This window comes from Populus trichocarpa, chromosome 4 (genome assembly GCF_000002775.5).
Source record: "Populus trichocarpa isolate Nisqually-1 chromosome 4, P.trichocarpa_v4.1, whole genome shotgun sequence".
Classification (NCBI taxonomy): Eukaryota; Viridiplantae; Streptophyta; class Magnoliopsida; order Malpighiales; family Salicaceae; genus Populus; species Populus trichocarpa.
The window spans coordinates 20,910,559-20,928,277 of NC_037288.2; the positions used below are offsets into that span (position 1 = coordinate 20,910,559).

The 17,719-nt window shown below is 32.8% G+C and overlaps 2 protein-coding genes across 3 annotated transcripts; one reads left to right on the forward strand and one right to left on the reverse strand.

The window, feature by feature from the left end:
• Positions 1 to 407: 407 nt before the first annotated feature.
• Positions 408 to 4,670, reverse strand: LOC18098071 (uncharacterized). Its single transcript, XM_006384694.3, has 6 exons — positions 4,312 to 4,670; positions 4,138 to 4,218; positions 3,873 to 3,993; positions 2,956 to 3,255; positions 1,806 to 1,871; positions 408 to 809 (listed from the first exon to the last, which is right to left on the reverse strand). The coding sequence occupies exons 1-6, from the start codon at positions 4,500 to 4,502 to the stop codon at positions 717 to 719; spliced, it is 852 nt and encodes a 283-aa protein (XP_006384756.2). The 5' UTR covers positions 4,503 to 4,670; the 3' UTR covers positions 408 to 716.
• A 3,813-nt stretch (positions 4,671 to 8,483) lies between these two features.
• On the forward strand, positions 8,484 to 12,063 carry LOC18098073 (protein ETHYLENE INSENSITIVE 3). 2 transcript variants are annotated; one of them, XM_006384696.3, is made up of 2 exons: positions 8,484 to 8,935; positions 9,695 to 12,063. In XM_006384696.3, exon 2 carries the CDS (start codon positions 9,811 to 9,813, stop codon positions 11,662 to 11,664), a length of 1,854 nt encoding a protein of 617 aa, XP_006384758.1. In that variant the 5' UTR covers positions 8,484 to 8,935; positions 9,695 to 9,810; the 3' UTR covers positions 11,665 to 12,063. The 2 variants fall into 2 exon arrangements, with proteins under 2 accessions (XP_006384758.1, XP_024455970.1); XM_024600202.2 differs by lacking the exon at positions 8,484 to 8,935 and adding an exon at positions 8,995 to 9,287.
• The last annotated feature ends 5,656 nt before the right edge of the window (positions 12,064 to 17,719 follow it).

Below are 17,719 nucleotides of genomic sequence, written 5' to 3' on the forward strand. Positions count from 1 at the left end.
TTTCTCTTGGTGTAAGAGGAAGAGAACTCCAAACCCCAAGCCCCTGACTATACTAAACTATAAAACCAACTCTGCATTCTTTCTCCGTCTCCTGTAACCCCTAGATGGATTCTCTAACAAAATTATGGCCTTAGATCACAAAACAATCCCAAAACCTCCACCAACTATGAAATTTTTCTTTTCTTCAGAAGCTTAATCCATAATCACCAATCTAAGAAATGGTTAAAGAATGCAGATTTTCACACAAAATTTAACCAAATTATTAAAATGAACTGCACGATGAAAATGTTGCTGTTAAAGATGTTAATTCTGCAAGGGAATATCTATATGAGATACAGGAACTCTTAGCACTTAGCAGTCGTAGCTCTGGCATTGAATGTCAAGTTTATGAGCTGAAACAGGTCACATCCAGAAAGTTGTTACTTATCGAAAATAATAGAATCAACTCAAAATCAACAGAGCTACTTGGACATCGGAGATATATCACCAATTTCCTTCAGTTTCTAAATGTAAATGCTTCAAGTTCTTAGGATAAAGAAGCAATAATCCACATTTACATTTGTAAATAAATTCTCAGATTTGATGCCAGAATTTTTTTTTTAATTGAGCCCTGTACCTCTATCTGCAATAACGCGGCATAATTAATTCACTCTTTGAAGTTTCCACTCCAATACAAGCCACAACTGGAAGATCCATCATTTAGCTGAAGAAGACCATTAGCTTTCTGCTGGAGCAGAACTTTTGCCTTTGCGTGATCTCTTTCTTTTCCTGCCTCTACTTCTCACTGTCTCATCACCACCTTTGCTTTCCTGTACAAAAACCTCCACATTTTAATAATGTAAAGTATCACTGTTATTTCAGCTCATGGGTGCCCAGGGATTTTAACTTAACCAGTTTTTTCAACACCTCAAAGTTATTGAATTAGTAATACTTTCCAGGATTAGTTTGAATATTAAACACATCCATGTGAATACATGTATGTACCCAGATCTCACCATCTCATGATACTCTAAACAGTTTCATCTATATTCTTTCAGTTGGCAAACCCTAAATCACCCTTTCAGAGGCCAGTGAATTGGCTCGTTTGAAATGTCTGATTTGAAATACACAGGTAACAATAAAAAACACACAAAGCTGAGTACCACCATAGATTACACTCCCTATTATAACCCTGTCAGTTACCAGAAAATAGATGCGTTAACAAGCAAGATTGAAAAGCTATATCTTGACTACAACATTGTTTTCTCATTTGTTGAAAAGCTATATCTTGACTGCAACATTGTTCTCATTTGTCAAAATTTTACCATAAGTGACCGCAACCATTTCCACTACATCTTTATTTTTAACCCTTTTCTATAGCAGGCCAACACATTGAACACATCCATGGAATAATTGAAATAAACGGGCCAAGGTGATTTCAACAATAAAAAATGATGACCAGAAGTTTAATTACCCATCTGCTAGATGACAAGACAAGGCCATGAATTTCAACTCGAAAACCTCCAAGTTGCAACTAAAAATGTGCAAAAAGAAAATGACAGGGAGAACGCCATGTCCAGCAGCACTATTCTTTCTCACAATTAACAGTGACAAGAACAATAGACAATAACTACCGTCCATGTTAAACAGGACAGGATTCAAGTCCGATTATAAACATAGCAATGGATTTAAAAGCATCAAACATACAATTATGAACCATATTTCTCTAGTCCAGATGTTGCAATTCAGCAGTGAGTAATCCCCATCATTGCTTAAACATAAGAATCCACCAAAAAGTATAAAAACATTCAAAAACCTTCACTAACCTTCCCTGACATGGAGTTTGTGTTTTGACGACTCTTTTTCTTCTGGACTGAAAGTGGATTTGGACCCTGGAAAGTTACACAAAGTTGACCAGATGAGCATAGACATTCCTCTTGAAAGTACCTGGCAAGTTAGCAATAGCATTCTACCACGTACCTTTCATGTCAATTAAATTAATATTAAGTGATTCAGTTTACTATACTGCGATGTTCAAAAACAAGTTTACTATGCTGCTGCGTAACACATAAAAACTATATTGCCAGTAGCATCCACCTCAAAGCTATAAATTAAATAAATATATCAAACATCATTTAAAAAAATCTTTATTGAACAGTGATCATAGTTTTATAGATAGATAAGCACCATGGATATTCCACAATTTTATTGTACACAGTATCTAATTTCTCAAATAACATGTTCTTCGTCATTAATTACTTAGAAAAGAAAATAATTCATGGAACATCTTTGTGCTTTCAAGAAAATACTGTTTTTTTATTAGAACAATTGTAAGCTGCGATTAACCTGTAGCTGGACCTAAGATGTTCACTTCCCATTAAATAGAAAAAGGAAACACCCTGCTGATCAGGTAATCCCCTTGTCTTGCAGATTAAGCAAATGGCCTAGTTACACAGCAATCAATTAATCTCCCCCCTCGTAGTCCTGAACCCCCCCCCCCTCCAAAAAAAAAAAAAACACAAAAGCAAGCCCCAAGTTCGTGTAAACATAAAGCCATCCCAGATATGGATTCGTTCGTCTTTTTAGCCGATGTCTATCAATTTCATATTGTTATTACTTAATTCTTTAGCATAAATAACATTGATTTTTTTTCATTGGAGTCATGGTTGCAAGCAGCGACACAGGGACACCTTGGAATGCATGATGATAGAGAGATGCTATGATGATTCCATTCATGCTTTAACTAGAAAAGTAGATAATGTAAACAAAAACATTAGAAAAGAAGAGCCAGATATCCCCATGTGACCATAGTGGAGAATAACACAAACAGCACAATAGACCCCTTCAAGATGTTGTTCCTTACTGGTTAAGTATATGCATATCCCAAAAAAATAGCAAACAACATAATACCCCCTTCTAGCAGTTTTTATCGGTTAAAGATGTTAGCAATAAACAAGCTTGAAGCAGACAATATACCTTAGCTTTGTTTCTCTTGAATTGAGGTCTATCCTTGACCTTCATTCCCTTTCTAGAAGAATATTTCTGAGGCTGCATTTCCAAATTTTCATCTTCTGGACCTCCATTTTCATCAGAAGAATCTCCAATTTCCCAATTTTCCACTAAGTCCTTAGTCCTCTTTTTTAAGAGTGCGACTTCTTTCTCGGTCATATGTGACCGTTCTTCTTCTGAATTTTTGGCAAACTGCCGCTGAAATGCAGATGGTGGCTGAAGAAAGAGGGCATTTCTCAGACCAAATATGAGAGGGACACCTGGCACCTGTAGGACAGTTTATCACAATTGTTAATGGACATTCCACGGTTATTTCTAGTCACTAATCTGAGTACGAGTACTGCTGCATCACTGTGCATTTCCCAATTCATTTTAACCACCTAACCTGGCTACTGGATGGATCCCTTCCAATATGATAGCTGGTAAACAAAAAACAGAGCTAAACTGCCGATCTATTAGTGCAATTACAGGGATCAATCACAAGTTTACCAGATCAGCCTTGCAATCCTTCCAAAAAGATCTTCATCTAAGTGACACCCAAGGCCATGCTACAGATATTCCAACTTCTAACACCATTTCAGTTGAAACACACAAGGATTATATGATTAATGGACTGAAATTTTAATTCTTCAGAAAACACCATTAATGGACTGATTAATGGTGTTTGAAACAATTCTACTGAGGTCAGTATATAACAATTTTTCAAATCCTCAATTAAACATATAAGAAAACATAGCTACAGATTACACAATCCATAAATTTTTGGCATAAACATATCACATTGTGATCAACTATCCAGTACCAGCACAATTAAGGGATAAACAATTCATTAACAACCAAAAATCATGTAAAATAATTTAAAATGAAAAAAAAAAAAAACTAACCTCCTGAAACTTCTTCCGCATGTCAGTATCCTGAGTACCAACATAGAAGTGGTCCGGGTTATTTTCTCCAATAATCTCCACAATGCAACCCTCTGCATTCTTGATTTGTTCATGATCACACCTGCCATTGAAATGGAACTTCAAAATCATACCAAACCCAGAAAAGAGTAAAATCTCTAAAACCCAATTTCAGAAATCCACAAGCCCATCAAATTCAGCAACAAAACCCCAAAAGATAAGGCCTTTTGACACCATAAAAACCCACCTTGCAATCATAAGCGTATTAGCTGCCTGAAGAGATTCAGTGTAAGATTTCCCAAGTCTTTTCAGCTCTGCCAAAACACACCTACAACCCCAAAAACAACAACAAACGAATAAAAATCCAATCTTTCTTCTTATTTTTTAACACAAACTAAAAGAAAAGCAAAAGGGAGCAGACCTGGTGGTGAAGAGCTTGACAGAGCCACCAAGAATGTTAGAAATAGCTGTATCAGCAGGAGCAATGTTATTAACTATTAAATGGTGAATAAATGTGCCGTCGCATAAGACTTTGTACGGCTGACGGAACCCAAAACATGCTGTGTAAAATCTCACTGCCCGCCGGTGGCGTTTCTGCTTCTTTACTCTCATGTCTAAGAATTTGAGGAACTGGTCGGTTTTGGAAGTAGCACAGGAAGGGTCTTTCTTGCTTGCAGTTTTGCAGAGGAACTAAAACCCTAACTTAACCGGTGCTTTGATTTTTAAAACCCTAAAAATTGCATCTTGAGTTGAAGGACTGACTTGAACTAAATAAGGATTGAGGGATCAGACTGGCTGGATCAGACTGGCTGGATCGGACTGGGTCAGGTTGGGTTTCGTCACCTTTGGTCCTTGTTTTTCTTCTTTGTAAAACATTTTTTAACTTTTATTACACTTGTTAAAACTGAGTTTCATGGCGACAAAAACATAGTGGAAATTAATTAAACAGTGCTTAATTATCACAAAAATAAATATAAAGAATCGAATAGAATAACACTTAATCTTTGTTTATGGTGATTAGGTTATGATAAAAAAATATTCATTTACTTGTCATCATGAAAAAATATTTTTAATTTATTAATTTATTAAATGAATTTTTTTTTAATTAACTGTAGATTTTCTACGCCTTTTACTTTTCTATCTTTAATATATTATATTATTATAATTATTATATTATATTATATTATAATTATTAAGTAATACTCTAAAAAGTGTGAGAAAGCTAAAAAAGTATGGGGAAGTTACTATAGCTTCCCCACGCCTTTCACTTATTAATATATTATATTATTATAATTATTAGATTATAGTTATTATTACTGTCCTTGCACTCGTTAATATATTATATTATAATTATTATTATTATTATATTATATTATAGAAATGTCTTTATTTTTTTGTTTTTAATTTTTATTTTATTTTTTTAATAAATTTTTTTGTTTGATTTAGTTTGTTAATGTTAAATTTTTTTAATTTAGTTATCAGATTTTCATGATACGGATCCCGGGTTTGATAGGTTAACTTGGTTTGACGAGTTAACCCGAATTTTTTTTATTTTTAATTAATTTTTTTCGTTTAGTTTAGTTTGTTGATGTTAAATTTCTTTCTATTTAATTATCAAACTTTCATGACACGCATCCTGAGCTTGACGGGTTAACTTGGTTTGATGGGTTAACCCAGTTAAATCTGGGTAAACCTGTCAATTTTTTTTTATTTAGTTATCAAACTTTCATGACGTGAATCTCAGATTTTACGGGTTAACCTGGTTTGAAGGGTTAATCCAATTAATTCAATTTTTTTTCTTTTTTTTCATTAGTTTTTTTCTTCCTGTTGGTTTTTTTTAATTAATTTATTTAATTATCACACTTTTATGACACGACCTTATAACCAAACCCACATCCAATATTCTTGGGTCCGGTGTTGCAGCCAGGCTCACTTAAACTTGGATCATGCAAGTTTAATGTTATTATTAATATTATAAACATTACTTTTAAGTCAGGCGTTGCAGCCAAACCCAAGATTTTTAGGTATAACTTTGCAGAAAAACCAAAAACTTTTAAATTTTAGTTTTTTATATAATTTTTATGAAAAAAAATGACCCGCGGCATCGCGCGGGTCATGTAAGTAGTAGCATTGAAAACATGTTTTTTTATTTATTTAATATAGTTAAATAATGTTTTTGCATCGAATATATGAAAATTCAGCATTTTTACTAGAAAAGAAATGTTTTAATAAATTACAAATTAAAAGGATTAATTACAGTGATATTTGGCATTGCGGTCTAGTTATACTTTTGAAAAATTTTAAAAATTTTTATTTTAAAATTAAATTTTTGTTTTTTATCGTTTCAATATAATAATATCAAAAATAAATTTTAAGAATAAAATAAAAAATAATATTTTTATATATTTTTATATAAAAAAACATTTTGAAAATTGTTTTTTACCATATTCCCAGACAAGCAACCTTCAATTAAAATATGCTATCAATTCAATATTCAATGAAAGGATTAATTAGTTATTTCACTAAATATCTGGTGACGAAATATAATCAAATAGTTCACCTTACTATTTTCAAAGGTTGAACTGTTGTTTCATCATTTTTTTATTTTTTTATTAAATTAATTTTTTATTTTTTATATCGTTTTGATATATTAATATTAAAAATAAATTTTAAAACAATAAAAATAAATATTATTTTAATATATTTTTAAATAAAAAAAACTTCAAAACACAATTATTTTAAAAATTCATTTAGTATTACATTATAATTACATTTTAAAGTATTTTAAATAACCTCAAAGATTTATCAAGAAGTCTTCTGTAAAGGACAAGGGATTTTGTCAGGTAGTTTTCATCATTTAGTGTATTTTAAGTCACTAATGTGCAGTTCATGAATGATTAGAAGAAAACAAGCCTTGGCAGCAGAATGATTACTGAAATTCCATATGCCAATTCCATAAGAAAACAAGCCTCAGCAGCCTCAACTTTTTCCTAGAGGATGATGCTGAGCTTGAACACATAAAGACGGTGAGATTTCTTTCTTTTTGGTTGATTTGACTCTTCTATTAAGATATTTGGTTTTTATCCAAAATTAGTACTTGATCGTTTTCTCTTTCTGATGCACAGGTTCTCCTTGTTTTAGGAGTATGCTGCAGGACGCATGCTAACGGAGGAAGTGAAGAACCGCCTTGGCACGATGACGTCGCGCAGCCCCAGCCAGTGTTACTGACAAGGTAAGCCTTCGACATTTCCTCAATAAATTGATGCATTTGCAGATTACTGTGTTTACCGTCTTCCATCTGAATTGCCCTCGAATATTGTGGTCTTATGTTCTTGAATAGTTTCCAAAAATCTCAAGAATTTGGAGTGGAAAAGACACTGATATCCATCTTTCTGGTCATTTCCTTGTTTCAGGTCGTGGATGCCTTTATGGCTGTAAGGCCTCTTCCCAATATGTTTGACTGAATCTGAAACAACTCCGGTGCTTGAGTCGAAGAATCCACCGGTGCATTATTTTTCAGGCGAGGCTGTGGAGTGCTCATGACACAAATAGCCTCCTGGAGATAGAAGACCAGTGACCAATGTGCAAGCATCGGATTTTTTTCAAAAATTATCTTAAAACACGTAAACAAACAGGATCTTAATAAAATCTATAATTAATCTACCTATTCATAAAAAAAGAAAGGAAAAATCTCTAAGATTATCCATGCTTCAAAAGTCTAAGAAGAACATTATTTATCTTACAACGATGGTTATTACAAGAGAAGCCCTCGATGATTTCAGATAATATCCATGACAACTCTCTCCTGGATCATCCATGTTTCATAAGAAGATAAAATTAGTTTTCTCTCATGTCATAATATCAATTTATATAATATTATATTTTTATTGCAACAAGCATGGAGGAGGAGATAAGACTCAATTTTCCTTAATTAGCTCAAGAAACAAAATATCTATAGTCTTCTTGTCCCTGACACTAATAAAAAGAAAGGGGGTTAATCCAAGTAGCAAGTGCTCATTAAAATTTCAGGTTAATTTCTATTGCCTACCCCCCCGAATAAAATGATATACAGTTAAGTTTTTATAAATTAATATAACTCATGCTATAAATATTTTATTAATTACTAGAGATATTATTTAAATTTTAAATTTAAACTAGGACCAGAAAAAAATATTATTTAATTGAAGTTATTAATTTACATAAACTATACTATAGAAATTCTCACTTGAACAAAAAAAAAGTCATTTACAAGTGAATGGTGCTAATTTCATGGGAATATTCTCTGTGAAATGTTAAACCATTAAATTTATGAAAAATATCAGCATAACATTTTTGGAAATTGACTTGGAAAATAGAATACAGTTAAAATTAGGAAACAAATGAAGAAGGTTACAAAAAGAAATTCTAGATTAGGAGTAAACAGCTCGGCAGCTCAGGGAATTTATGGCGAGGTGAGGAAAACACTGGATACACACAATCTACTGCCCATAAATGCATCCTCATACAGGAGGATAAGCCTTTGTAGTTGGAGAAAGGTCAGTTTGCTTTAAAAAGAGACACAGTGCATGGGGATCGTCAAGTCAGGACAAGAGACATTGCCCCCACACTTCTCTCTTATTTTGTCTTCAAGTATTACAATAGCTCTCTCTCTATCCTCCGTCTTGATAGCAAAAAACAGCACTTTCAAAGCTTTGGATTAGATTAGCTTAACCTTTCTCAAGTTGAAAACTTGACCCTTCACCCTCCTCTCTCCTCTCATCCATTTTCCCATCTCCTTCCTCATACTTTCTTGGGTTTTTTTTTAAAGTGATTTGCTTTTACTTTCCCTGTCCCCACCATCATCACCCCCACAAGCTTCACAGTCGCCAAGACTCTTCTTTTATCATATAGTTTACTCTAGAGGACAATAATATATACCCCCAGTTCGAATAATAGGTGCCTCCCTTCACTCTCTAGAACAAAGGAAAATATAAGAGTATTTGGTGCAAGATTGACCTGTAACTCTCTCTAACCAGTGTCAAAGGCCTCTACTTTGATTTTTCCTGGTATATTTCTTCTTCAGATATTTCTTCTTCCTTTCTTTCACTTTGAGCTTTGTTTTTGGTCTTGCTGATACGGGTTTGTGTTTTGTGAGCTGTGTTTGCTATTTCTGTTTAGCGGATCCCTGGAGTTTGATTATTGGGTGTGGGTTCTTGAATTTTTGTGGGTTTAGTTTTACTTTAGGGATGTGGGTTTTTTATTAAATTGAGAATAGTTGAGAGTTGTGTTAGATCCAAGGTGTTTGATAGGTATTTGAGGACTTTTATCATATTATTTGGAACATTTTCTCAAAGGAGGACTGGGATTTCTATGACTGTTCAGTTTTCCCTAGAAAGTCTGACTCAATCTTCTTAGAAGGTGAGATCTGGATGGTCAGGTTAAATAATAGTTGGTTAATTAAATTCAATTGATTTATAGTTTGCCTTTTTCTTTCAATTCTATATCCAGTGACTCTGATTTGATCATGATCCATCTATTTTCTTGTATGAAATCCATGAGTGTGCTGCTTGTTGATCTGTTTACTTCTTTCAATATAAGATAGTTTATGGCTCTATAGACTTTGAAACTTTTGTTTTTCAATGGGATGGTTGCGAATAATAGACGTGTATGAGATCTTGTTTGAATAATTATGCTTAAGTAAATGAAAAGGTGGATTATTAAAAGTGAGTTTCAATGATATTCAATGATCATGCACACCTTATCTTTTTGGAAATTATAGGGTTTTGAGCAGTGTTTTTAATTGTAATTTTTATTAATGTCTACAGGTTTTATCGAAAGTCAAGCTTAGGGTGGAGCAGTTTGAGGAATTAAAGTTTGGTGATTGGAATCAATTCGAGCTTCTTATAACCTCTAGTCAATTTTGGGGGGTTTTGTTCTGTGAATGATGTCGATGTTTGATGAGACGGGGTTTTGTGGTGACATGGATTTCTTCTGTACCCCTCTCGTGGAAGGAGATGTGAGTGCTCCACAGGTAGAACCTGAGGTTACTGTGGAGGATGATTATAGTGATGAGGAGATTGATGTTGATGAGCTTGAGCGAAGGATGTGGAGGGACAAAATGCGTCTCAAAAGGCTAAAAGAGCAGACCAGAAGCAAGGAGGGGATTGATATTGCTAAGCAGCGTCAGTCCCAGGAGCAGGCCAGGAGGAAGAAGATGTCCAGGGCACAAGATGGGATCTTAAAGTACATGTTGAAGATGATGGAAGTTTGTAAAGCTCAAGGTTTTGTTTACGGGATTATCCCAGAGAAGGGAAAGCCAGTGACTGGTGCATCTGATAATCTTAGAGAATGGTGGAAGGATAAAGTCAGGTTTGATCGAAATGGTCCAGCTGCCATAGCTAAGTACCAAGCAGATAACTCGATCCCTGGAAAGGATGAGGGCTGTCATTCAATTGGCCCAACCCCACACACCTTGCAGGAGCTTCAAGATACCACCCTTGGCTCGCTCTTATCTGCATTGATGCAGCACTGTGACCCTCCCCAGAGGCGGTTTCCATTAGAGAAAGGTGTTCCTCCACCATGGTGGCCTTCTGGAGATGAAGAATGGTGGCCACAACTGGGTTTGCCCAAAGACCATGGCCCCCCACCTTACAAGAAGCCTCATGACTTGAAGAAGGCATGGAAGGTGGGTGTTCTCACAGCAGTGATTAAGCATATGTCCCCTGATATTGCCAAGATCCGCAAGCTTGTGAGGCAATCCAAGTGCTTGCAGGACAAGATGACAGCCAAGGAAAGTGCTACTTGGCTTGCAATTATCAACCAAGAGGAATCATTGGCTCGTGAGCTTTACCCGAATTCCTGTCCACCATTGTCTTCATCCGGAGGGAGTGGATCTTTGGTCGTTAATGATTCCAGTGAGTATGATGTTGAAGGAGCTGAAGATGAGTCAAACTTTGATGTGCAAGAGTGCAAACCCGAGACTCTCAGCTATTCTAATCTAGGGATGGAAAGAATGGGTGAAAGGCTACCTCTTCGACAACAACCTTATCCAATCAAGGGAGAAGTTATCACCAGCACGGATTTTATTAGAAAGAGAAAGCCATCCAGTGATATAAACATGATGGCGGATCAGAAGATCTACACATGCGAGGCTGTTCAATGTGCTCATAGTCAAATCCGATTGGGTTTCCCCGACAGGGCTTCTAGGGACAATCATCAACTAAATTGTCCATACAGAAGCACTTCATTGGAGTTTAGAGGGTCAAATTTTCATGTTAATGAAGTCAAGCCTGTCATCTATCCTCAACCATCTGCACAGTCCAAGACAACTGCTCCATTGGTGAACCCAGCACCCTCTTCCTTCAATCTATCAGGAGTTCCTGAAGATGGGCAAAAGATGATCAGTGAGCTTATGTCAATCTATGACACTAATATTCAAGGCAACAAGAACACAAATCGTGGTAACAATTTGGTCACAGAAGGTCACAATGTTTTCCAGCCAAAAATCCAACACCAGCAGGACAACCACTTCCGAAGTCAAAGCAATATGATTAACGGAAGTATCTTCGAAGGGTCCAACATCAACCAAAACCATCAAATGTTTTCCCAGGAAGGTGGTCAGTTTGACAGGTTCAAACCCTTGAATTCTCCGTTCGAGACCAACCAAAACAACAGCGGCTTCAACTTGATGTTCGGCTCCCCCTTTGATTTGTCCTCTTTCGACTACAAAGATGATCTACAAGTACTGGGAATGGATACTCTGCCAAAGCATCAGGATGTTTCAACCTGGTTCTAATATCATTACCAAAACTATCTCCTTGGACTGGAAGAGCTTTTCTAATCTTGCATTACATCCAGGGCAAACTCTCACTGCCTAGAAACTGATATGGCCGTCCTTGTATTTTATTATTTACTCTCTTTTTAGGGGTAGAATTTAGATAGCTAGCAGGTACCGTTCGTGCTAATAAAGTTTGTGCAAAACTCTCATAAATTGAACTGCTGTTCATTACGTATAAGGTGAGATATGCTGTCAAATAAATAAGTTGTGATGTATTTACTCAGTTGGCTATCATATGGTTGAGAACACAGCCATAATTTGTAGGGCTAGGAATCTGATATTATGGTTTGTAATCTGTCTTGTAACGCCAACATGTTGGCTGCCTCTTGCTGAAATGAAGGGTTGTCTTTTTGTGAATCTCTCATGGCCATGGCCATGGCCATGTGAATACAGACCCACAAAACTTAGTTGTCAGATGCCAAGTTGACTAGTTTCTTCGACATTAATTAATCAAGCTGGCGATATGGTATGGTGGGTGGGGTCTCTCACCATCCCAGTCAAGCACGGCTCCTCTTGGAAGCTCTTGGGATCTTTTCATTACTGCTGAGGGTTTGAAAAGCTGTCAGCAGTCAACATCTTGCTCGTTCAGATTCAAGAAATTGAGAGACTTGTGGTCTCAATAGTTAATCCACTATGCTTCTAGATCCCTTGTGACATGACAGCATATACTGAAAAACAAAACATTACTGGCTGAGATTTAGCTTCACGTTTTTATTAATTTGGAGTCTTAAGTCAACATTTTGGGCGTTGAGATCACAGTTCTTAAACTCTCTTGGTGAATTTAATATTACATCATTTCATGATTTCTTGAAGAAAAAATTAGATAAACTGTTTTAATATTTTTAAAATCATATTAAATTTTGATTGGATTAATCCTTCAGATTAATAACTTCATTCTTATCCAATTTAAATCCAGACCATAATGGATTAATCCATGGCATGGAAAAAGTCAACAGACTTGTGGTCTCAATAGTTAATCCACTGTGCATGTAGGTCCCTTCTGACAAGACAACATAAACTAAAAACAAAACATTAATGAATTTATAGTGTTTAAAAGTGTTAGTAATAATTATTTTTTATTTAAAAATATATTAATAAACTCTTAACTTCATGTATTTGTTAATTTAGAGTCTTAATTACTATCATTGGTCTCTAAAATGTATGTTTCTGTTAATGTCTGAATATTAAAATATATTTGGAATAAAACCAATTTTTTATTATTATATATTAAAACTATCCAAAAAAAATAAAAATATCAAATTAATAACTTTTTTTTAGCCAAACATTTTTTAAAGCATATGGATGATGTCATCAAAGACTTAATTTTTAAGCATGTGAGGATTAGGGAATGCTTAATTACTCTTTCTTCCGTCTCTTTCCTTTCATTTGTTAATATCAATTTGCGATGCAAGGAAAGAAGGTAGGGTCAGAAGTGGCTATCAAATCATCCATTAACAAGTCTCCTTTGGATAGCTACTACGATTTCTTTCTTTATTTATTTATTTATTTTGTGTTACAGACGAGTTCTTTATTTATAAAATTAAAATAGCTTGGACATGTGCGCACGTATTCGCATGTAGTGATTAAGCTGGCGGTTGAGCTCTAGCAAAACATTTTTTCTTCCCTCCCTCTCCTTTCTCTCCTTCTAAAAGAAATATGCTCGCCATTGCCAAAAAAAAAACAAATAAATCTTGTTATTTGTTTGTTGATTCAAATTAGGTTTTTTTTTTTTTTTTTATTATAATGTATTTGATCTTGAATTATTTGTTTTTTAATTTCATATTTTTACATTTGATTTTTATATCATATTTGACATTTATCTCATTAATTATAATGTACTTGGTCATGAATCCTTTATTGAATTTTTTTTGTTCAATTTCATCCCTTGACATTTAATTTTTATATCAAGTTTGATCTTTATTTTTTTATTGTTATTTTTAGTTTTTCTTATCCTTTTCTTAAATGAAATTATTTTTCAATTTCATCCCTTATGATTTTTTATGTAAAATTTGGTTCTCGTTCTATTCAAATCTACATTTTTTTTATTCTTTTTTTTAATTTTTAAAGATTTTTCCCTAATTATTTTGGTTGTTTGAGAATTTTACATTATTATTTTTTTGAGTTTGCCTTTTATGTTGTGGTTCGACCGTATGATCCATGTCACAAGTTCAGAAGATTGGACCAGATTGACTTCGGTTTTATTTATTTATTTATTTATTTTCATTCATCGTTATTGAGTTCGTTAGAGATTGATATTATTTATTTATTTTACCTTTTTTCTCTATAGAGTTATCCCGACTTCTTGTCTCGGGTCATAGATTCAGCAGGTTCACCAGGTTTAACTCGGACCTTTTTTTTTCATTGCTTTTATTTTTTATTTTTGTTTTTAAATTTGGCTCTTCAATATAGGTTGGTTTGAGAATTGAGTTTCGTGATTTTATCAAGTTTGCTTTCCACAGAGTTATCCCGGTCTGACGACTTGGTTATAAATTTGGTTTGATTTTTGCTAAAGCCGAATGATAAAAAAAATATCATATTTGGTTATTTTGGAGGATGTATTATTTAGAATTCACACATGTGATAGATCAGACAGACTGAAGTCAATTTATATTTTGTTTTTTTCAATTATTTTCTTTTTGGATTTGTCATTCATCACTTTCATTTGCTAGGAATCGAGATTCATATTTACTTTTTCTTTCTATGCAATTATCTCATTCTAATTTAATTTTTACCTTGTTAATAAATAAGATCATTAAGATATTTTTGGAATATTGTAAAGATATGTTTTCATAATATTACAAGTGTTCATCTTTTGCATTGAATTGATGTTGTTTTTTTTTCGTTTTATTTGTTGTTAATATCTTATTTTTTAATTATATTATTAAATTAATTGAGTTTATTAAACTCATTCGAGTCAATGACCAAAATATTTGATTTTCTTCCTTTTTTAAAAAATATTTGCATTGTTTTGATATCTTTTATACAGAGAAAAAGAATAGAGAGGTCCGTGGCGTAATGCATATCACCTATCTAAAACATATTCTAAAAGGAAATGGTGTTTTTCTATTGAAATGAGATAATTATAAAATTTTCTAATTGTTAGTGTAACGGTATTATAGTAGTGCCAAGATTGTAATGTTTTTAAAGAAAACAAGTTTTTCTTGTATTTTTTTCTTTTTATACCTAATGTTTTTATCATTTTACACTTGGCTTATTTATCACTATATTGTTTCTTATCTTCACTATAATATTTTTTTAGTTTTTCCTCTCTTTTTTCTTTACATTTTTTTTGGGAAAAATATTATTTTCTATTTTTTACACTTTTAATATTTATCACTCCACAATTCACCTATTTATACTATTAACTTTGTTATTATCTTTATTCTTTTGTAATTTCTTTTTATTTCTTTTTCTTTATACTTTTTTTTGAAAAATTATTATACAAGGATCAAGAAAATGATGTTTAGTTGTAGCAATTACAACATTGTTCTATCCTTTTGCTACATTAAGAATTAACTTGAAATCTTACATGTTTTTATTGATGCATATGATCTTTACTATATTTTATTATATGTAAACATCAACTCTTTGATTCACGGTTATATTTTTTACTCAATGTTAAAAAACACGCTAATAACACCTGCACATTCATTCTTAGGTGTTAGAAAAAAATATTCGACCTACAATGAGACGAGTTGAATAGACGTGTTAACATTTTGTTTTTTTGCATTTATTGACACCGATGGCTCTCGATGTATTTAATTCAATGCATGCATAAGTCTTTTTTATTTATAATTATAATTTTTTTATACAAAAAACATTTGAAAAGCCTGCGTAATTTTTTTTGCTAAAATAAATTATTCAATCCGCGACAAAACACGAGTCAAATAACTAGCATCGATATAAACAAGTATCTTATAGAGATTATTTAATCTTTTATTTTTATGTCTTTTTAGATCAATCCAAATAATATCGTGTTAGCTCAAGGAATATAGCTAAATTTATTGTAAGATGATATCAAAATTTTTGTTTTTCCCAAAGATTTTCAATCATTACACTTATTAATGGGATTTATTAAGTCTGATTTTGTATCCTATATTTTCATTGTTGATTTTAAAATCATAGTTATCACACACTCGACTGAAGGCTCGTGTCTCATATTTGTTGTATCAACCCGAGTTTATCTTAAAATAACATCATTTTATTTAAGAAAAAAACTCGAACAATGTCGTTTCAAACAGGAAAAAACCTTCTTGTGGTTGACTTGATTGGGTCTTATCCAGGTTTATCCGAGTGAACCGTGTTATTGGTTAACTAATCAAATCACTCAAGTTTAATCGAGTCAACTTCCAAAATAATTAAAATAAAAACCCAACACAAACCACAATGTCAACTCTTCAAACCATATTGAATTCAATAACTATGCCCCAAACTTCCTCTACAATGAAGCCTTTCTAGTCTCATGTGGGATCTCATAACCATGTTCATGGGCATCGCTCTCGTTATGTCAGCTCCTCTTGATCTAGGGTTTTGGCATTTGACCCAAAGCTTGTGCTGCGCTTCTGGATGAAGATACGCCCGTTTAAGCGCGGTTAACATGTAGAACGAGGAGAAGATAATATTTTCAAAGCATAGACAGTGTCACCATTTATCTATGGAATGCAGTGTCTTTTTCCTTTCATTTTATATTAAAAAGAAAGAGAGAGAAAAATCTCTCAGACCATTCGATCGTTTCCCTTGACATTAGGGTTTACTCGCCAGTAAAAGAAGCATATTTAAAATTAAAAAATAATAATCAATAGTGATTTGCAGTTTTGAAATTTTCTTGTTTGAAAGTACATAATTATTATTTTTTAAAAAAGTGGTTTTTATTTTAAAATATATTAAAATAATTTATTTTTTTATTTTTTTAAAATTATTTTTGACATCAGCACATCAAAATGATTTGAAAATATAAAAAATATATTAATTTGAAAGAAAAAAAATTTAAAAATTTTAAATTTTTTAAAAAACATTTCTAAAACGCAATGCTGAATACTGCAAATTGAGATTTTTAAATTTATTATTAAATTTAAAAATCTTGATTTGAGTTTTAGATTTGGATCGTACATCCTTTATTGATATCCTCCTATGTTTATTAAACCCGAATTATTGAATTTAAAAAACATTTATAAAAATAATTTAAACATATTTAAACAATAACAAGAAAAGTTATTGTTGTTTTTTCTCTAGATATCATTGAAAATTACCAATGAGCCACTTGACATCACACGTGAAAGGATTCAAATTTATATATTTTTGGATTTGAAATGGCGATTTGATTTGGTCTCGTGGGCTTTTCCTCGGCCTACTTGTTTTGTATATAAGGCTTGGGCTTCTAGATTATAATTGGGTTTTGATTTCCTGGCCTCCTGAGTTAATTTCATATGGGCTGGACTTGAATATATCTCTTGAGCGGGCCTTCTTGGGCTTTTGTGATTTCAAGCTATGTCAACTTAAAGCCCATTTATTATCTGAGTGGAATCGTTGCATACTTGCTATCAAGAAGATGTTTCTCCACTTGGACTACCCTCAATTGGCACCAGCTGCAATCAATCATAGCATTATAGTTATCGGCATGGTGACTAGGTGATTTGTTGAATTGGAACATGGTTTAGGTCAGATTTATTGGGCTCGTTTAGAAGATTAACTTTATTAAATTTGAGTAATTTAGTTGATTTGATTAAATATAGATGAAATTATGTTTTTTAATTATTGTTTAAAATGACATCATTATTTTTTTATAAAAAAAACTATCCAATAAAACATTATTTTTTTATTTTTTAATAGATTCAAGTTGAGTTGACCAACCTATGATCTAGACTTTAAAGGTGAAACTCTCGGCCTTATTTGTTTTTGAATTTTGAAAACTCTTTTGAAAAAATTTAAATTTTTTTTTCTTTACTTCAAATTAATATTTTTTTGGTGTTTTTAGATTATTTTGATGCTCTGATTTCAAAAATGATTTAAAAAA

Coding starts and splice junctions, on each gene's coding strand:
- LOC18098071 (XM_006384694.3), bottom strand. CDS start 4,502: ATGAGAGTAAAGAAGCAGAAACGCCACCGGCGGGCAGTGAGATTTTAC. Junction 4,219..4,311: donor GTCAAGCTCTTCACCACCAG/GTCTGCTCCCTT, acceptor TTGGGGTTGTAG/GTGTGTTTTGGCAGAGCTGA. Junction 3,256..3,872: donor TGCGGAAGAAGTTTCAGGAG/GTTAGTTTTTTT, acceptor ACTGTCCTACAG/GTGCCAGGTGTCCCTCTCAT.
- LOC18098073 (XM_006384696.3), top strand. CDS start 9,811: ATGATGTCGATGTTTGATGAGACGGGGTTTTGTGGTGACATGGATTTC.